Source organism: Salvelinus fontinalis, chromosome 10 (assembly GCF_029448725.1).
Source record: "Salvelinus fontinalis isolate EN_2023a chromosome 10, ASM2944872v1, whole genome shotgun sequence".
NCBI classification, from domain to species: Eukaryota; Metazoa; Chordata; class Actinopteri; order Salmoniformes; family Salmonidae; genus Salvelinus; species Salvelinus fontinalis.
The window spans coordinates 14758415-14773312 of NC_074674.1; the positions used below are offsets into that span (position 1 = coordinate 14758415).

General features: G+C 43.9%; 1 protein-coding gene across 2 annotated transcripts in view; it reads right to left on the minus strand.

Moving 5' to 3' along the window:
* The window catches only part of LOC129863668 (GTPase-activating Rap/Ran-GAP domain-like protein 3), a 165598-nt gene extending 162181 nt beyond the window's left edge, over positions 1 to 3417 (minus strand). The window contains exon 1 of one of the 2 annotated variants that reach the window (XM_055935799.1): positions 2759 to 3417. In XM_055935799.1, coding sequence (XP_055791774.1) covers positions 2759 to 2862 — 104 coding nt within the window. In that variant the 5' untranslated portion in view covers positions 2863 to 3417. The remainder of the gene's footprint in view (positions 1 to 2758) is intronic. The other variant, XM_055935798.1, reaches the window with a different exon arrangement.
* Positions 3418 to 14898: the final 11481 nt, after the last annotated feature.

Consider the following 14898-nt stretch of genomic DNA (forward strand, 5'->3'; position numbering starts at 1 on the left):
TGTAAAAAAAAATATATATATATATTTAAGTGGTCTCTTTTTTGCTTTCTTGAGTAAGGCAGCTCCAAAATGCAGGTGTTTCAGCCTAGCTCAGCGCTTTCTGTGGAGGTGGGGCAGCCAGCAGAAAATACAGAGGGTAGGGGTTGGTAATGTTCTCTAGTGGCGCTGTGATTGGCTCAGTGTTCTGTCCTCATGAGGACACCACATCACCACAAAATCTGCGGGGAGATCTCGAAAATTCAAGCCCCTTGGGTGCTGCCATAGAGTTACATTAGAAGTGCTCATCCAAGAAGGCTCAAGGTCATTGGCCACAGATATTATGTCAAATCACATTATATCTACAGTAGCTTTGATTGGACTGATTTTTAGCACGCAAGCTAGCAGTCATCATCATGAATCAAGTCGACAATCTGCTGGCAAATCCTTTTCAATCCTTGTCATATGAAGAGAAATTATGAAGATAAATTATAGATAAAACTTATCGGTGCTCATCGGCCATTGGACATAAACATTACAAGTTGGAAATTGCAAATTCAACAATGAGTAGTTTGGAAGGAATCAGTGGCTAACTGCAAGCATTGCAAATAAATCACTAGCCTGCCATTCAGTGGAGTGGATGTGTGGTCCAAGCCTGAGTTTAAGGGTCTCTTTTCCAAGCTTAAAAGGATAAACATTTAACATTGGGCATGCTGTCAATCCAGTATGACTTCTGCCGCTTTCAAAAGACTGGGAACTCTGAACTGGGAAATCTCAGACTTCAGTGAGTTCAAGACAACTGGAACTCTGAAAAAAATTTGCTCCGACCCAGAAAATACGTTTTGGACGGTCATCCAACTCAGAATTCCAAGTTGGGTACTCTGGCCTCTTTCTAGACCTCCGACCCTGTTTTTTTCCGAGTTCCCAGTTGTCTTGAAAGCGCCATAAATCCAGAGAATGACAGACTTAATGACAAAGTTTGATGACAAAATTTGACCCAAAGAAGGACCGCCACGCCACCTTCCTGTTCAGGTGAACACAGCACAACAAGGTGAGTCAAAAAAGGTATTGTATGCTGCTGCATAAATTATGTAATATGCCAGGGAGATATGTATACTGTAGCTAAGAAAGTAATACTAAGTGTATGTTGTGTACTAAGCTATTAGTAGCCCATGTGCCTCACCCTAATAATTTGGTCCCTTTCCCCCCTCATCATTTAGCCTACTGTTCTGACTTGGTGGTGCACATGTAGCCTATAGCCTGTTTTAGAGAAATGTAATCATTCAATATTGTAAGAGCTTTCATTGTCTGCTTATATGCCACCTTTATTTATCATACGGTTCTGACTGAAATAGTTATATTGACTACGTCTGTCCTAGCTCGCTCATTAATGTCTTAATCGAAATTACGGATGGCCTCTTATCCGCTCGTCGTCCCCTTATGCCATAGTTTGTACATCTCAATTGTCAGTGGAAACCACATTTGTTTAAGCAAGTCAGCCATATCAGCTATGTTTTTTCAAAAGGCAGTAAATGAGGCTGAATGAACTGTTTCGGTGCCAGACAAGGCTCCGCTGATAGCCAGGTGTAACAGTGGTAAGGTGTTGGTACTGCTGTTGTGGGCACTGTTTGTCACCAATTAATGTCCAATTAATGTAGTCCAATAAATGTATTGTTTAGTGTTGTGTAGTGGCTTTGCTGGCATGCATCTAAAAAAGGTTTTTGAGTTTGCCCCACCAAAATGTACATACTACAATTGCCACTGCAAAATACCATATCAAGTCTGTCAGCTAATCGCGTATGAGTAATATACAGTGTACCTCCTGAACCTGATTATCTTAGGCTAGGTAGGCTACTGTGTGGGGGACGGATAAAATGGCGATGTAATCAAATGTACATGACAGATTTATAATCAATGCCATGGCTGACAGTGAGTGAGGGAGTTATGGGTGCCATCTAGCGACGAGGTCGGGAAGTGAGCTTGACAATAAGTGAACATGAGTGTTGGCTATAGCCAGAAATCCTCTCCATAACTTGGGGTGAATACCAACTGTGTGCATTTATGCCCAATGTAGCCACAATGTACCATAGGACTACTGTGCACGGCATACTGTAGCCATCAGTCTGGTACAAACTGGCAGCAAAGAGAACATTCTCTCTACGTTTGATGAGCGGACAAACAGTAGACTCCCGAGTAGAGAGTCACACGCCTGTAGGCTAATATGTAATATTTTAAACCTAATTTGCTGCAATATTGATAAACATGCAGCAGGTATTGAGTGATTTTGTCCATCAGAATCGACAGGCACACATGCGTAACGGTCCGAACGTGGACGCACGGTTGTGGAGACAAAATTTCAAAAAATCGATTGAAAATAATAACACAAAATCAATGTGTTCCTCTCAATGACCGGGTATAACACGGCATGCCCCGCTTAACACAAGGAACATCCGTGATGCCACACATAATTCGCAAAAAGCGCACACATAGGCCTATGGTCTGCAGTTTACTGAAGCACCATGGAACACTGAATTGACTGTAGCCTAATAGACTGTGTTGATATCATAGTTAATCCCTCGAGTTTAGGGGAGCAAATATGTTCACTGGTGACCGGGTCAGCTGCCAATTAACACAACAACTGCAGTCCACGGAGAGATAGGGTCGGTAGATATCATGTGCTGTTTCAAATGTTACAGGAGGGCAAATCAATCCCTGTTTCGGATTGCGTTTAGTGGCGAGTGTATACCCAAAAGGGAGCCCCATTACCCCATGCATCACCTACCTCGAACTAATCTCAAAACTACACCCTTTCCGGAGAAGCAGGGCTCTCTTCCGCATGATGCCCGTTTTATCCCGGCCGAGGTACACATTTATATCCGAATTCATGGTGCTGATCGAGCAGGCAAGTATATACTCCGTAAAAACAAAGATGCTCCGAGTCAGTTGGATGGCGACGGGAGCGAGCCGATCGGGGGAAAGGAAGGAGAGAGGCAGAAGAAAGGCTGCCAAAAAAAAATACAAAAAAAATACGAATCTCGCCTCCGTTGGAAAAAGGAAAGTGAGCCGCAGACTTTCCTCTGCAAACAAAGACGGCACCAACAGTTTATGAGTGCAGCATGGTTAGTGGGTTGCTCCTCGCCTGAACTCCATAAGATATAAATTAGATACCGTTGGTCTCTCGGTTCGTGAGCGAGTTACCGTTACTCAATTGGTAACCCATGAATGGATTCGAGTCCCGGCAAAACAGTAACAGTTTGAAGTCGAGTCCCCCCGTCTGTCGCTAGAGCGCTATACACTGGCTGTTGATTCTACACCACCCCTTTGACGGTTGAACGAAGTACCTGAGCAGTCCTGTATTACGAAGCACCGCCGCAACGCGTTATATTTGATCACGAACAATGCAGCAGAAGCGAACTTCTTCCTCCAGTACTATTTTGTCCGCCTGAGGCGTCGAGTTTCCCGGGGAAGCTGTGAAGCGCGAGGAAAGCTGGGAAGAAAGCGTGATTGTGTGCATGAGTCTGTTATTAAAGAATGTCAAACAATGTATGTTTACTGCTTTTTATTAAATCAGTATGGATATAAATATTGTAAATACATTCGTTAATATTGGCAGAATATTGTATAGCCTATATAGCCTACATAAATTGTTTCAGTTATGGCCTAAAATTAATTTGTTCATATAGGGAAGAATATTATAGCCTATATACATTTGTTCATATGGGCTGATATGGTGTTTGTTCATACGGTTATATAAAGTCTGAAGGCTAAAACAGCCTATATTAGGGCAATATCTCGTTTCTACTATGTGTTTTTGTTTTAAATAATGTATTTTCGAACCAAATAGACGCAGGCAAGCCAACTTGGTCGGTTTCTTCCTGGGTCTCTAGGCTTCTCTCCTTCAGGCCATTCATCATCCCCTTTCGGATCCGAATCTGAGCATTGTCCAGGCTATGGTTGTGTTCTCCAGATAACTTGGAGATAACCGCATCAGTGAGGGAGGGTTTTGCGACTGTAACAGTTTAACCTCTGCACACATCAACAGCAGTCACCCACGAAGCATCGCTACCCATCGCTCCACAAAGGCCGCGGCCCTTGCAGAGCAAGGGGAACCACTACTTCAAGGTCTCAGAGCAAGTGACGTCACCGATTGAAAGGCTATTAGCGTGCACCACCGCTAACTAGCTAGCCATTTTACATCCGTTTCACCCCCCTTTCGACCTCCTCCTTTTCCGCAGCAACCAGTGATCCGGGTCAACAGCATCAATGTAAGTTTAACTTTACGTCCGTCCCCTCGTCCCGACCCGGGCGCGAACCAGGGACCCTCTGCACACATCAACAGCAGTCACCCACGAAGCATCGTTACCCATCGCTCCACAAAAGCCGTGGCCCTTGCAGAGCAAGGGGAACCACTACTTCAAGGTCTCAGAGCAAGTGACGTCACCGATTGAAAGGCTATTAGCGTGCACCACCGCTAACTAGCTAGCCATTTTACATCCGTTACACGACCTCGACATTCGAAAGCATCATATTCGGTGAACTTCCAGAAGGACTCATTTCAGGTTCCTGTCTGTAGGTGTAGCCTTCATGCACCAGGATATATTTCCACTTACGGAGAGGATAAATTCGGGTTCCATTACAGCTTGTTCTGACCTGCTCTAAAAAATAATGAGTGCTAAGGGTAGCAGTGCAAGATCTTTTTAAGCAGAATATTTGGATTATTAGCATATGAACGACTTGTAATTCGATTGCTGGACTATCAAAGCTATCCATTCAACCCACCTATTCAAATCCGGCAGTTCAAAGAGGATAGTTTCAAAGGTAATCAATTAAATCTAGTTATTGTTCATTAGCAGCATACATTTGCCTTCGTTCTCTTAAATCTCTTAAAATAGACTATACTCTTCTTGCGCAATATATAGCCTAACGTACTGTTTGTCTATCTGGACTGTCTGTCTTGGTGAGAATCTTAAGATAATACAATTCTAAAATAGTCTTCTTTAACCTCCTAAAACTAGAACCATCTTTTGGGCGTCATGGGGAATGTAAGATTTCAATACATTCTAATAACATTTTACTTGCCCAAAATGTTGTGACATAAAACACTTGTTGTTCCTTGTATTAAAAGCAGTGTTGTTTGCCTATCAATATAATAAGCATTTATCTTTGAAATCGGACATTGAACTTGAACCCAGTTTCAACAATCATCAGCTGACTCAGAAAATAATTTTCAGAATGACATAAAGTGAACAGCTGTTGTGATACAGTACATAGCACAGGAGGTTTTTCTAAAATATACTTTACAAAAAGTAAAGTTCAAACTACACAGGCAAAAAAATGTAGGCCTATAGTGTTTTAAAAACAGGTTCAAAAGCTTTATTTCCTTGTAATGAATTGTATTCAATGGCTTCACCTGAGTGTCCCTGCCAGCCAGGGTAGGGCAGCACTTTACAACATTCCAATATTATAGTCTTGAAAATATGGTATTCAGTTCTTTTGAAATAGCCATTAATGTTCCATATCATAATGAGACTAAATGAAACATAGGCAAATTTGATTTTGTGATGTTGGCCTGTATTAAATGGACTTATTAGACTTATTGGGCAAAGGCAGATATTTTATACAAACATTGGATTTCTGTGGTCCAGAGTTTCATAATCATTTTCGTTGTTATGCCTACCCATGTGTCTCTCATCGCTCAGAAAGCCTGCTGACTGACATCTGATAATTGTGACTTGATTGTATTGGAATGACGTGAATAATGATAATGATGATGACCCTTTAATAAAATTAAATCAAATCAAATGTTATTTGTCACATACGCCGAATACAACAGTGAAACGCTTACTTACAAGCCCTTAACCAACAATGCAGTTAAGAAAAAAATAAGTGTTTAAGAAAGTATTTACTGAATCAACTGAAGTAAACAACAAATAAATAAAAATGAAAAAAAAGAAGACATTTGAAAAATAACAAATAATTAAAGAGCAAAAATAAAATAACAGTAACGAGGATATATGCAGGAGTGAATGTGTCAGACGAGGTAATTGAGGTAATATGTACAGTACATGTAGTTAGAGGTAAAGTGACTATGCATAGAAAATAAACAGAGAGTAGCAGCAGTTGAAAAATGGGGGTGGGGTCAATGCAAATAGTCCGAGTAGCCATTTGGTTAGCTGTTCAGGAGTCTTATTACTTGGGGGTACAAGCTGTTTATGAAAAGCCTTTTGGACCTAGACTTGGTGCTCCGGTACCGCCTCCCTTTCTGGTAGCAGAGAGAACAGTCTATGACTAGGGTGGCTGGAGTCTTTGGCAATTTTTAGGGCCTTCCTCTGACGTCGCCAGGTATAGAGGTCCTGGATGGCAGGAAGCCTGGCCCGTACGCATTACCCTCTGTAGTGCCTTGCGGTCAGAGGCTGAGCAGTTGCCATACCAGGCGGTGATGCGGACCCATGCCAAAACCTTTCATTCTACTGAGGGGGAATAGGCGTTGTCATGCCCTCTTCACGACTGTCTTGGTGTGTTTGGACCATGATAGTTTGTTGGTGATGTGGACACCAAGGAACTTGAAGCTCTCAACCTGCTCCACTACAGCCCTGTCGATGAGAATGGAGGCGTGCTCAGCCCTCCTTTTCCCTCCTTTTCCACGATCAGCTCCTTTGTCCTGGCACCACACTGACAGTTCTCTGACCTCCCTATAGGCTGTCTCATCATTATCAGTGATCAGGCCTACCACTGTTGTGTCGTCGGCAACTCAATGATGGTGTTGGAGTCATGCTTGGCCATGCAGTCATTGGTGAACAGGGAGTACAGCAGGGGACTGAGCACGCACCCCTGAGGGGCCCTAGTGTTGAGGATCAGCATGGCAGTTGTGTTGTTACCTACCCTTACCACCTGGGGGAGGCCCGTCAGGAAGTTCACGATCCAGTTGCAGAGGGAGGTGTTTAGTCCCAGGGTCCTTAGCTTAGTGATGAGCTTTGAGGTACTATGGTGTTGAACGCTGAGCTGTAGTCAGTGAAGAGCATTCTCATGTAGGTGTTCCTTTTGTCCAGGTGGGAGAGGGCAGTGTGGAGTGCAATAGAGATTGTGTTATCTGTGGATCTGTTAGGGAGGTATGCAAATTGGAGTGGGTCTAGGGTTTCTGGGATGATGGTGTTGATGTGAGCCATGACCAACCTTTCAATGCACTTCATGGCTACAGATGTGAGTGCTACGGGTCGGTAGTCATTTAGGCAGGTTACCTTGGTGTTCTTCGGCACAGGGACTATGGTGGTCTGCTTGAAACATGTGGTAGTACAGACTCGGTCAGGGACAGGTTGAAAATGTCAGTGAAGACACTTGCCAGTTGGTCAGCGCATGCTCGGAGTACACGTCCTGGTAATCCGTCTGGCCCAAAGACCTTTTGAATGTTGATCTGTTTAAAGGTCTTAATCACATCGGCTACGGAGAGCGTGCTCAAACAGTCATCCGGATCAGCTGGTGCTCTCATGCATGCTTCAGTGTTGCTTGCCTAAAAGCACATATAAGTAATTTCGCTCATTTGGTTGGCTTGTGTCACATCCGACGAACGTCGGAGCCGGTGTAATAGGATTCAATCTTAGTCCTGTATTGACGCTTTGCATGTTTGATGGTTCGTCAGAGGGCATAGCGGGATTTCTTATAATCGTCCGGGTTAGAGTCCTGCTCCTTGAAAGCGTCAGCTCTACAATTTAGCTCAGTGTGGATGTTGCTTGTAATCCATGGCTTCTGGTTGGGGTATGTACGTATGATCACTATGGGGATGACTTCATCGATGCACTTATTGATGAAGCCAGTGACTGAGGTAGTGTACTCCTCAATGCCATCGGAAGAATCTCGGAACATATTCTGGTCTATGCTAGCATAACAGTCCTGTAGCTTAGCATCTGCGTCATCTGACCACTCCCGTATTGAGTGAGTCACTGGTAGTTTTTGCATGGAAGCATGAATCAGGAGGATAGAATTAGGTTCAGATTTACCAAATGGATGGCGAGGGAGAGCTTTGTATTGGTGGTCATAACTGATAAAAACTTGGTATGCTATAGCATATATATAATATTCGGCCCATGTTAACACATTTATTTTAGGCCATATAAATAACAGCTATGCATCATTTAATGAAAAGCAGCAAACAGACAAAATTGTTTCAAAATCTTTAATAAAAGACTCTGTCACGATCGTCATAATAAGCGGACCAAGGCGCAGCGGGATATGAAGACATCTTCTTTTATTAAAGATGACGAAACACGAAACGAACACTTTTACAAAACAAAACAACAAACGACCGTGAAGCTACAAACGTTCAACATAGACAATTACCCACCAACACCTAAAGCCTATGGCTGCCTTAAATATGGCTCCCAATCAGAGACAACAATAAACAGCTGTCTCTGATTGAGAACCAAATCAGGCAACCATAGACTTTCCTAAACACCTACACTGAACACAACCCCATACATACTACAAAACCCCCTAAACAATACACACACCCTAAACTAGACAAACATCCCATGTCACACCCTGACCTAACTAAACTAATAAAGAAAATCAATATAACACAGGCCTGGGTGTGACACTCTTAAACAGAAACAGGCAATAGGCTATAAAGCTGGCTTCACAGTTTCCCCGCCAATTAGGACCACAAGGAAACTCGCTGTATCTCGATGAGTTTGAGTGCTTGAGGGGGGTGCATAGTACCTTCCACAAAAAGTTTTGCTCGACAAAATGATACTTAAGCCCTATATTATAATATCTTCTCAAAGGAACCTACAGAGTGATGAAGGGAAAGAGAGAGGAGGGAGAAGACGTGAATCCTGAATTGCTCCCCAACCATTCAGTAATGAAAATGTCCATGCTTAATTGCATAGAGTCCAGCACTCCTTATCATTACCCACATAGTTAAACTGTACCCCCGCCCATTGACTCGGGGCCGGTACTCCTTGTATATAGCCTCATTATTGTTATTTTATTGTTGCTCTTTTATTTTCACTTTTGTTTATTTAGTAAATATTTTTTCTTAACTCTTATTTTCCTTTAAACTGCATTGTTGGTTAAGGGCTTGTAAGTAAGCTTTTCACAGTAAGGCCTACACCTGTTGTTTTCGACGCATGTGACAAATGCAATTTGATTTGATTTGACAGTTGACTTAGGCTTTCCTCGTACAGCAGATATAGAAAGTGGGCTATAGAGGTAGGTAATAAAAGCTCTTCATTAAGGTGAACATACAAGACTGTCTCCAAGGCCATTTGAAGCTGTGGTAGAACAGGTCTGCTGTTTAAACATTGTGGCAGACCAGGGGGTCAGGTCAAGACGTTTATACTGATACGACACAAACACAATTGTATTAGCTCGGTTTCAAGGGTGTTTATTATTTATTGTGTGTGTGTGTGTGTGTGTGTGTGTGTGTGTGTGTGTGTGTGTGTGTGTGTGTGTGTGTGTGTGTGTGTGTGTGTGTGTGTGTGTGTGTGTGTGTGTGTGTGTGTGTGTGTGTGTGTGTGTGTGTGTGGTGGTTGAAGTGGTGAGCGGTGGGGTTTACTCGGATTTAACAATGCTTTGGAGGACAAGCAGCAGCAGATGGCCACACCGTAGACAGACAGACCCTTGGAAAAAGTGTTCTCATAGAAGATCATCTCAAATATTCTACCAACGAAGGCTATAAATCTCATAATATAACTCAATCTATGGTATAAAAGACAAGTGTTGCTCATAGACTTTTTTAACTGCTGCAGTCTGCGACCCACCCGGACAACACTTGTCTTATCTTTTCATAACTCGAGCTTCATGATAACAACCCATAGTGCCGTCTTTGTCAACTGTTTGTGTACAAGGGAACCACAAGTTATGGTTCTACTCCTTGAAGGACCACTTATATTCAAACAAACCCTGGAGGACTGGCTAAATTGGTGTCAGTGTCAGCTAACCATCTGAAGGATCGCTTAACAACACTCCAGGGACCAGTGCCAGTCCAGGGACCGAGGTTTTGACACCCACAGCACAGCCACTACAACAAAACATGAATAATGCAGATCCACTCATGATTCAACCAATGTTTCATCACAAGCTGGAAGGATCCTGAGGGTGTTGGAAAACACTGTTTGAATCACAGTGGCATTATGAAGAAGCATCTACACAGTGTACACAACATTAGGAGCACCTGCTCTTTCCATGACATAGAATGACCAGGTGAATCTAGGTGAAAGTTATAAACCCTTATTAATCGCTTATAATACCTTATTGATGTCACAGTGTAGATGGGGAGTAGACAAGTACAAAAAATGATTTTTAAGCCTTGAGACAATTGAGACACGGATTGTGCATGTGTGCCCTTCCGAGGGTAAATGTGCAAGGCAAAAGATTTACGTGCCTTTGAACGGGGTATGGTAGTAGGTGCCAGACGCACCGGTTTGAGTGTGTCATGAACTGCAACTTTGCTAGGTTTTTCACGCTCAACAGTTTCTAGTGTGTATCAAAGGACCCACCCAAAGGACATCCAGCCAACTTGACACAACTGTGGGAAGCATTGGAGTCAACATGGACCAGCATCCCTGTGGAACGCTTTCGACACCTTGTATGTCCATGACCCAATGAATTGAGGCTGTTGCAAATGTATTAAAAATAAAAAAGACTTGCTGACTCAACTTTGATTCACTTCTCAGAGTCATTGGTTACTGAGTTGACCTTTCAGTCAAACAAACTCATACCACACTCTCCACTCTCCACCATTCTGATCTGTGAAGACTGAACTTAATTGGCAGTGTTTCAGATATGACATCATCAAAAGCTCTCAGGTTTTTGAGTTGAAATTCTGATGCCCATCTGACCCAGATTGGGATTTATTTTGGGCCGTTTTTGGATTACGTAAACAACAACAGCAATTGTGTGATGCGGGGATGCAGGGTTGTGTTCTAACTCTAGTTAGAACACAACTGCACCGCTAGGAGAGCTCAAAAAAGCATCTTATAGTTGAAGACTTCTCTGAGTCATAAAAGTGCTTTGAAATTACTTAGGAACTGTGAACTCTTTGGAGAGGTGTTTGGCCACTTGGATACACTCACTCGAACCCTTTTTTTGTCTTATGTTGCCCATACCCCACATTTCTAGGAATATTCTTATCATTACTGAATCTATCCAGAGTATTGTCTGATTTTGTTATCAACATAAGTGACCGACCGCCTTGATTCAGTCTTATGTAGCAAAATGTGAAAGTGTTTTTTACATTGGATAAAAGTAGAGACAGAGCTACAAAATGGTGTATCATACACTTCCTTTGAGGAACAATGGGAAAGTAATTCTGCTTTAAAAGTTTTTAAACTTGTAACCTCACTTTTGAGAAAATGACCTTTGAATGTTTTGGTACCAACTGGAGAGCTCTTCTTTGTTTACACCCATTTGTTCACACCCTCTTAAGCTTTAGCTCGACCCATCTCTTAAAGGGTTGATCTGAGCGTTCTGTACTAACAACAGCAGTCAATCATCCAAGCAAACTAGCTAACTTGCTAGCTACTTCCAGACAGAAATAGGAGAAGAGCCCACTGAACATTACTCGCCCAAGCAGAGCTGGTTAGGCTGTTTTTATGTTATCCAGAGCGTTGGTGACTGAAACTGTGCTGTCAGATTGTCAGTTCGAAATTCAGAGAGTTTCACTCGCGGAGTGTTCAGAACGCACACTGGACGCTCTGGCCAATGAGTAAGGTTGATCCGAGCGTTCTGACCTCACCATGGCAGTCAAGCACCCAAGCTAACTGGCAAACATTGGCTAGCTTGCTCAGACGAAAGTGCTCTGAAATCGGAGTAGACGAGACAGAGGGCTATGAGACAGAAGTTTAATCCTTGATACATGAAAAGTGGGATGTATACGGAGGGTGCAGGGCAACAGAAGACAAACAGCAGAGGGGCTAAGGATCTTAGAGATGGGGAAAGGGCCGATAAAATGGGGGGAAGTTTGCAGGACTCCACTTGGAGGGGAAGATCCATACATTCTGCCTGAGACGGTAACGGGGAGCCAGGGTCCAGTGGTGGTCCGCCTGTCGTTGATACCTGGAGGTGGTCTTGAGAAGAGCAGACCGGGCTCTCTTCCAGGTACGGAGACAGCGGCGGACGAACATCTAGGCAGAGGGTATGATGACCTCTTCCTCTTGCTCAGGGAAGAGCAGAGGCTGATAACCCATCTAGCACTCAAAAGGCAAGAGAAGGCTGTGGCTGAGCAGTGGAGAGTGTTGCGTTCGTATTCTACCCATACGAGTTGCTGGCTCCAGGTGGTGGAGACGAGGCAACGAAGAGTCGTCTCCAGGTCCTGATTAGCTTGCTCTGACTGGCCGTTAGACTGGAGGTGAAACCCGGAGGAAAGGCTGGCCGACTACACAATGAGTGTGCAGAACACCTTCCAGAACCGGGACGAGAACTGAGGACCACGGTCGGAGACCATGTCCTCCGGAAGTCAATGGATCCGGAAGACGTGCTGCACTATGAGCTGTAGCTTGGGGAGGGGAATTGAAATGGGCGGCTTTGGAAAACCTGTCCACCACTGTGAGGATATTGGCAAGCCTGGAGGAATGAGCCCATTCCAGGACCGGGGAGCGGGTCACATCTGGGACAAACATCCGGTTAGCCGGGCCCCCCCGGGGTCTAGCTGAGAAAACTGCGCCACACGGACCTGGTTCTCTATTCCCCAGATGAGTGTAGCCGCCAGACACGAGGTAGGAAGGATGGTCTCAGGGTCCCCGGGTGTAGCAGCGAGGCTATAGCGGCGTGAAAGCGCATCCGGCTTAACATTCTTGGACCCGGGAGGCAGGAGATGGTAAAGTTGAAGCGGGTGAACAGCAGGGCCCATTGAGGATCATAGGGTTGATGCGGAGGAAGCGAAGTGGCCCAGACCTTGCTGAAAACCTCCCGGAGGTCCTGGTACTCCAAGGGTATGTTGGAGAGGTGCGATGCTTCTTCCGAGTCCACAAGAAGATGTCCCGGGGCAGGCTGCACCGACTTCAGGCAATGGGCGTGCCAGAACGGGCTCCAGTCCATAATAGCACCAACAGTCCAGTTGATAAGGGGATTGTATCGCTGGAGCCAAGAACACCAATACCACGGGAACCTGAGGAGACTTAATGAGCATGAACTGCATAGACTCACTGTGGTTCCCTGACACTATGAGTAGTATTGTGAGTGACACTACCTACAGAGCGCCCATCCAGCGCTCTAACGTCCATGGGAATGGAGAAGGGCTGTGGGGATGCCCAGCTCTGACACCAGGGTAGCGTCCATGAAACTCTCAGCAGTCCCAGAGTCAATGATAACCCAGAGAGATTTTGACTGGTCGCCCCACAGCAGGATGGCATGTAGAGGTGCGCAAGTAAGGGGAGAAAGAAAATTCTCTATATCGATAACCAGATTACTCGTACCTACTGATGAGCCTGGTCTTTTAATGGACAAGTAGACACATAATGACTGGTAGTCCCACAAACTCTTGGTGTTAAGTCTGCTTAAACGTTCGTCAGGAGACAGCCAATCTCTGCCGAGTTAAACCGGTTCCGGTCGGCAGACCTCGGAGACACTCTGGGGAAATCGGGTAACCTCGGATTCTATCGGGGAACGTAGACGCCGGGGACTTCCAGCAGACAGGCTCAGGTTCAGGGCAGGCAGAGTGGTCAAAACCAGAAAAACAAGGGCTAGAGAGAAACAGGAGTACGGGGAAAACACACTGGTAGACTTGACGAGAAGAACTGGCAACAGACAAATAGAAAACACATGTATAAATGCACAGGGGATAATGTGGAAAATGAGCGACACCTGGAGGGGGGTGGAGACAAGCACAAGACCGGTGAAATAGATCAGGGTGTGACATCTTACCCGTAATATTAGCAAACGAGTCAGCCAGCTAACAGTACACTTTAACTTGAAATGAAAAGACTATGTCAAAATTAAAAATGTGTAATATCTGAAAATGTAGCTAGCTAGACTGTCTTATCTGTGGTCTGAACTTGGAGTAGATAGCCAGAGCAAATTTACCAGCTACATCTATCAACAGTTGTCGCAGTGACATTCTATTTAAATGGATACTTGCATAATGGAGTCTTTTGTTAAGATTTGTAGCTAGCTAAACAATTAACCATAATCCCAGCTCATGACGTTAATACCCTGCATGAATCTACAGGTAGCTAACCAACCAGGTTCAATGTTAACTACCTAACATTAGGCTATAACTAGCCAAGCAAATGGCTCTGAGATACGAATAAGATCATACACGTAACGTTAGCTAGCGAGCTAGCCAGCTAACGTTAGCTAGCTAACAGTACACTTTGAATTGAAATGAAAAAAACTTTGTCAAAATTTAAAACGTGTAATATCTGAAAATGTAGCTAGCTAGACTATCTTACCTGTATACATCATGGTTGGACGCTTCTCTCTGTCACAGATGCCATGGTTGCCCTTAGTTTGAAGATGTAATCCAGAGACAGGTGTTTTCTCCACTCCTTAGCTATCATACTTTAATTCCACTGATTTCAAAACTCTGTCCTCTAGAAAGTGGAGAGCAACACTTCTGCAGTTCTACTAAGCAGTATATTGAAAAAAAATGCCACATTAGACAGGATTTCCTACACATACTAACCAGCTCAAATATACAGAAGTGTGCTATATGGCAGACCAATCTGAACTCCTCTCTCGGGATGTCCAGCCCACTCATTATCTCAGCCAATCAGGTTGCTCACTTTTTCTGTGGCTAAACTGACTAGGCTCGTATTTACAGATGGCATACAAGTTTGTTATTAAGGCACATGAAAGTTCACATGTTCCAAAAAACACATTTTGATTTAAAAAAAGATTAGGTTCAAATGGCTCTCGTGTGAAGTAGTAACCGACATACGCTTAGTTTCCTGAAACGAGTCAAAAATACGGTGAAAAGTACAGTAAATT